General features: G+C 37.1%; 1 protein-coding gene across 2 annotated transcripts in view; it reads left to right on the forward strand.

Moving 5' to 3' along the window:
* The window catches only part of CEBPZ (CCAAT enhancer binding protein zeta), a 39,745-nt gene extending 34,328 nt beyond the window's left edge, over positions 1-5,417 (forward strand). For both annotated transcript variants that reach the window (XM_056795184.1, XM_007477034.3), the window contains exons 13-16: positions 820-906; positions 2,674-2,735; positions 2,831-2,912; positions 4,022-5,417. In XM_056795184.1, coding sequence (XP_056651162.1) covers positions 820-906; positions 2,674-2,735; positions 2,831-2,912; positions 4,022-4,164 — 374 coding nt within the window. In that variant the 3' untranslated portion in view covers positions 4,165-5,417. The remainder of the gene's footprint in view (positions 1-819; positions 907-2,673; positions 2,736-2,830; positions 2,913-4,021) is intronic.
* Positions 5,418-6,000: the final 583 nt, after the last annotated feature.

A 6,000-nucleotide genomic window follows, 5' to 3' on the forward strand; every position in this document is an offset into this window, starting at 1 on the left:
GGAGTAAGGCTCTGTCTAGCTATGAATTCTTTGAAATGGAGTCTAGCACATACGAAAAGAATATGATCATCTGCTTCATGAACCTGTAACTCATAGGACTGAAGATCTTTCCTCATTTCCCCTATGAATGGTATCTTTCCTCTGATACTACCTCCCAAACACAATATATAGATGTTCCAAGAAGCTGTAAGCATGCCCAGTGAACTGACTTACCCTGCAGGCTAAACTAGGTTGAGGGTCACCAACATGCCTCAAACTTGTTGGTGAATGGGGTGGTGTCTACCCCAAGCTTGTGAAGGCTCTCTTCAATGGAATGGGTAGATGAGAACAATGTTTTTCCATCAAGTATGCAGGCATTAATAGAAACTCTGAAGTGCCTGGAACTTGGCTAGATGTCAAAGATGCCAAGGCTGTCCACTGCATCCTGAGCTGTCACCAGACATCTTGACTTTGTTCTTGCCATTGGACTTGGATGATTGGAAGAAAAAGTGAGGCTGATGACTTGGTGCAACTCTGCCTCACTTAAATCCAGTGTATGCATGAGTCAGAACATACTGCCAGTGACGTGATTTTGGTCCTCGAATACAAAGGACAATAACCAGTCATATGTGTTTTATATTTATATCTATATATAAAGAGAGAAGAGAAGAGAGATACTAACATTGCATATGTCTTCCCCATTAGAATGTGAGATCTTTGAGGACAAGCACTGGTGCCATTCTTTGTATCTCTAGTACTCAGAGCCTAGTACATAGTAGGTACTTAATGAATGCTGGTTGACTGACTTACTTTAATTGTCCCATATGTATTTAATAACAGAACTAGAAGATGAAGTCGGTACCAAGGTTAGCATTAAAAAAGGCAAAAAGAAAAAAGCAGATGTTGACTTCGTTGCATCACTTCAAGGTAAGAAAGATTAATTGTTCCTATTCTTAAAACTGTGGAAGGATCTAATGTATTTTTCCTTTCTCAGAAAATGTTACATTAATATTTTCATATTTTCTCCTTCATATGTAAACTAGTCTGCTAATAAAGCTTCTTATAATATGCAAGTTCCAATAAATGGCATTTCTTTTTTTCCATCTTTTCATTCTTTATATTTAAAAACCCTCTGGATCTCTCATTCATAGTGAAACCACTGCATTACTCAACAACTAAGCTCCTCTTGACAGCATCTTTCTCCCCAAATCTGACTTCTCATTTTATGGTCTGAAAATGCATTTGTTCTTTTCAATGAAAGCCAAAAGCCTGTTCTTCATCTTGCTGGAGGTTTAGAACTTATCCAATCTTACGCGCTTACCATTGAGCATGTAAAAAAAATTTTTTTCTGAATTAATACTGTTAATGAATGAGAGATTTACCCAATTGTAATAATTTTAAAAATATTGACTATAAACTTTCATCAGGTTTTTCCATACCTAATAGTGTTACAGTGATAATGTATATCAAGGGCATCATCATCTGTCTGAACCAATATAATTCCTGGAGGTTATTTTTTTCTTTTTTACTAAAATTTCAGGCCCTGGTTTGCATAGTTGTATATAAATCCACAGTTTTGATTCTCCTACTTGGCATTGTAGCATAGTGGATGGGGTAGCTAGCCACATGCTAGGAAGACCTTGGTGCAAGTCTGTCTTCTTTCCCAGGATCCTAGGTGACTGAGTTATAAAGAAAGTCCCCTAGTTCCTGTCCATAACAGGTCTTGCCCCTATCTGTCCTATTTAGCAAATAACACACCTTGGTTAAGTTCCTTCATAGTCAGTCCAAGAATGGATTAATCTGGAGTGGGGGGAAAGTACTTATGTATCTGGCAGTCCAATTAAATTCTGAGAAGTAATTCACTAAAATGTAATTGGCTTTATGTAGTTTCCAAATTCCTTATCTCGTCGAACCAAATTGTTATTTTCAGATGCCACTAACTATTTTTAAATCCTAAGCTTCTGAAGTTGTTATTTTAGGGAACAAGGTTTAGTTCATTCTCTAGTTTTGAAAGGCAAAGTTGACCTGTGGTTAATACTACTAGAAGCAGCTAGATAGTACAGTAGATAGGGTGCTGGGCCTGGAGTGAGGAAGACCTGAGTTCAGATCTGGCCTCAGACAACTAGCTGTGTAAAACCTATCCAAATCACTAAGCCTTTGGCTGCCTCAGTTTCTTTAGCTGCAAACTGGGAATAATAATACACCTACTTTCCTGGGTTGTTGTGAGGATCAAATATGATTGTATTTATAAAATCCTTAATAGTATGTGTCACATAGCAGGTGTTTAATAAATGCTTGCTTACTTTCCTACTTGAATAAAGATAGTAATGATAAATAGTTAATACTGACATATGTATATAGCAGTTGCTTCTTCAGTTTGTTTCATTTACCAACCTACCCCTTGCTTCCTTCTACCCTCTCCCCCTCCATCTATATCTGTCCAATGGGGGAAGAAGAGAATTCCTTATCCCTAAACCATTGGTTGTGGCATTGCTCCTTCAGAGGATTAGTGAGAATGGAAGCAAGAGGCCAAGCACGATGGAAGTACTAAGGTTTACTGTTGATTAAAAATTTATCCAGCCTCATCTGCCTTCTCTTTTCACCTATTGTAGGGTTTACATCTATAACTTACTTCAAAATATTTTCTAGTTTCTACATTTAATCTAGGATTTAATCTTAAATACTTTTTTACAGGCCCAAAGCGAAAAAAGAAGCGATCCTTCAATGATTCCAGTTTATTTGTTTCTGCTGAAGAGGTAAGTCTAAAACATAGGTAAAGAAAAACAAATTAGCATGATTTCAAGCTAAATTTTTCATAAACTTCTCTCTCTTTTTTTTTTTTTGTTTTAAGTTTGGCCAGCTGCTGGATGAAAATGTTGGCTCCAAGTTTGATAACATTGGTATGAATGCCATGGCCAACAAAGATAATGCAAGTAAGTGGTTTGTAACAGTTTTTTTAATAACCCTTACCTTCCATCTTAGAATCAGTACTATGTATTAGTTCCAAGACAGAAGAGTGGTAAGGGCTAAGCAATGGGGATTAAGTGACTTGCCCAGGGTCACACAGCTGGGAAGTGTCTGAAGCCAAATTTGAACCCAAGACCTCCCATCTCTGAGCCTGACTCTCAATCCACTGAGCCACCCAGCTGCCCCCTGGTTTGTAACAATTTAAAAACACGTGTCCCTGAAATGTTATTTGAGGAATGATTAGAAGACCTTGATTTAATATTATAGGAAGACCTTGTCCAAAATTTCATAGATGTGCTTTCTAAAAGAACAAAACATGACCCATATCTTCATCTCAGTGAAAGGGACTTTAAAAACCATACAGCCAGATCCATACACAACAATCTTCTCTACTGCCTATTAAAAAAAATAGTCACCCAGTTTTTGCCTAAACTACCTCTAAGTGAGAGAAACTAATCATAACCTCACTCAGTCTAGGCCACTTTGGGATAGTTCTAGTTCTCAGGAAGTTGAAGTCCTTAGAGCAGCTTTCACCCATTGTTCTGAATTCTGTCCCTGAGGCCAAATAAAGCAAGTCTTTTCCCTCTTTAGCAATAGAGCTTCAGGTACTTAAATGTCATTATCATGCCATCCCTGACTCTTCTCTAGGTTGTATATTCCCATTTCTTTCCATGGATGTTGCTATAGTAGGATATCAAGATGGTTCAACATCTTTGTTCTCCAGTTTATCAATGTCTTTTCTGAAATGGGGGCTTTCACAATTGATTTTAACTAATTAGTCACATAATTTACCATAAGCCCCATCAGAATGAATTAAACATCATAATTTCTGACATTTAAATGTTACTCAGTTCTATCTTCATACTCAATGAGGTGCTTTATGACAAGATAATTCCTGATGGAAAATGTTCCCTCCTTTTTGCTTTCTTTATCCAGCTTTCCTCAGAGATAATGGGGTAGGTGGGACCTCACTCACCCTACTAAAGTTTGACTTTGTGTGTTTGACAATCCTTTTTGTAGTAAAAATACTTTATTGCATGCAATTACTCCACCAAGTTGGCTTTTTTCTTCAAAGGTATTAAACAACTTCAGTGGGAGGCTGAACGAGATGACTGGCTTCATGATAGAGATGTGAAAAGTCTTATAAGGAAGAAGAAAAACTTCAAACAGAGAAGAGGTCCAAAAAACATGCACAAAAAGAAAAGGCAAAGGAAATGAATGTTTTTTTTTAGAGTCAATTATTTAAAACTTTGAAAATACAACTTGTTCACTCTTATTCTGTAATTTGTAATAAACTACACATGAGATCATTTAAATAATTTGTAAATTCATGTAAAAGAGGATTTAATTATAGTCATGCTTATAGGAAGGCCATGATTGTGAAGATGCTGGTGCTAGGTCTTTGTTCAGAGCTCTGAGAGATTGGGATGAAAAGGATCATCTTCCTTTCCTAGGTGAGGGAGAAGTAAAATGGACGTGATCAGAATCAAAATAGGGTCCTGGATTCAGGAAGGTCTGCATTGCAGAAAAACCTCTTAGCATACTATTTTAATATGTCCACGGATAATAGGATAGGACAACATTTTCAGGCATCTCAGGGAAATGCTTTTGAAATGTGTGTGGAGAGTGAAAGCAGAAGAGCTTGGGAAGGAAATTAGTATTCATGAAGTTATACACCATAAAGTACATAATGAGTTGAATGCTTCACATGATTTCAACTCCTATTGCACAGGGAAGCATTGGTATGGGATGTTAGCCCAGTACATGAATACCAGGGATGGACTTTCCCTTCTCAGCCCATCTATCTACAGCATACTTTTTGTAGAGCACAGTGGGAAAATTCCAAAACTTCTCTTTGGCTGAAATGTGTTACTTTTTAATAAATTCATCTGATGAAGAATGGCTTTGGGTTGTTGAGGTTAGAATAATCATGGATCGTTATGGAGTGCTTTAAACTTTGCAATACACTATATATCCAGTCATCTCTTTGATAAAACCCAGGGAAAAACTTAAACAATGTACATTTTTATTTCCTTCTAAGGAAAGAGTTTAACCTTCTATAAGGCAAGGAACAGATCAATTCATTTCAACAGACATGTTATTTTCAGAAAGAGGTCTAAGGGAAATACATAGATAATCCTTCAAATGAGGAGTCTGCATCACAAATTTATAACTGTAAAAATAATGTTAGGTACTTAAGAAAATCTGTGAAGCTATTTCAAGTCTGAGGAAGGAAAGGTCATTTTTGATTGTGGGATGCCACAAGACCACAAAAGAATTAATATTCACCTGGCTTTTTAAAGTACATTTTAAAATACAGTTTTAAAAAATACAGTTTTTAAAAATTTGAGCACTCTTCCCCCATGAACTTTTCTATACACAACACAGAACATAGAGGATTGTATATGAAATCATGAGTATTTCGTATCTATTTTTTTAAATTTATAATAAATTTCACATTACTTTCAAAATTGCCTTTGTCTCTTCTTCCTAGAGAATACACTACTGTGTATTTTTTTAAAATCCATAACTTCTATTTTAGAATAAATAGTGTATTGGTTCCAAGGCAATAGAGCAGTAAGGACTAGGGAATGGGGAGTAAAAGACTTGGCCAAGATCACATGACTAGGAAGTGTCCAAGGCCACAATTGAACCCAGAACTTCGCATTGGCCCTTCATTTTTCAAATAGGACCAATGACATAATGAGTGACTTGTTTATGAAATGGATTTAAGTGATGCAGAGGTACATAAAATCATTGGCCTCGCTTTCCAATCATCAGAGTCCAGTGAGAAGGCCAAAATCAGGATGACTGGTGATGATGGCATGAGAATCAATGGATGACTGACATATTTGAAGTCTGACCAAACTTAAGTGTGCTATAGTGCCTGCTTCCACTGCCTTGGTGGCAAGCGGAGTCAAGATGGCTGCTTAGGAGAAGCAATAGTTCAGACCTCTGAAAACCCTTCCCAGCTCTCACTTGTGGCTCCTAGTAGCTGCTAGCATGTGGCAGCGGCCACACCCTGGGCAACAGTTTCGACAGGCCGGCCAAACC

The sequence above is a fragment of the Monodelphis domestica genome, chromosome 1, assembly GCF_027887165.1.
Source record: "Monodelphis domestica isolate mMonDom1 chromosome 1, mMonDom1.pri, whole genome shotgun sequence".
NCBI classification, from domain to species: domain Eukaryota; kingdom Metazoa; phylum Chordata; class Mammalia; order Didelphimorphia; family Didelphidae; genus Monodelphis; species Monodelphis domestica.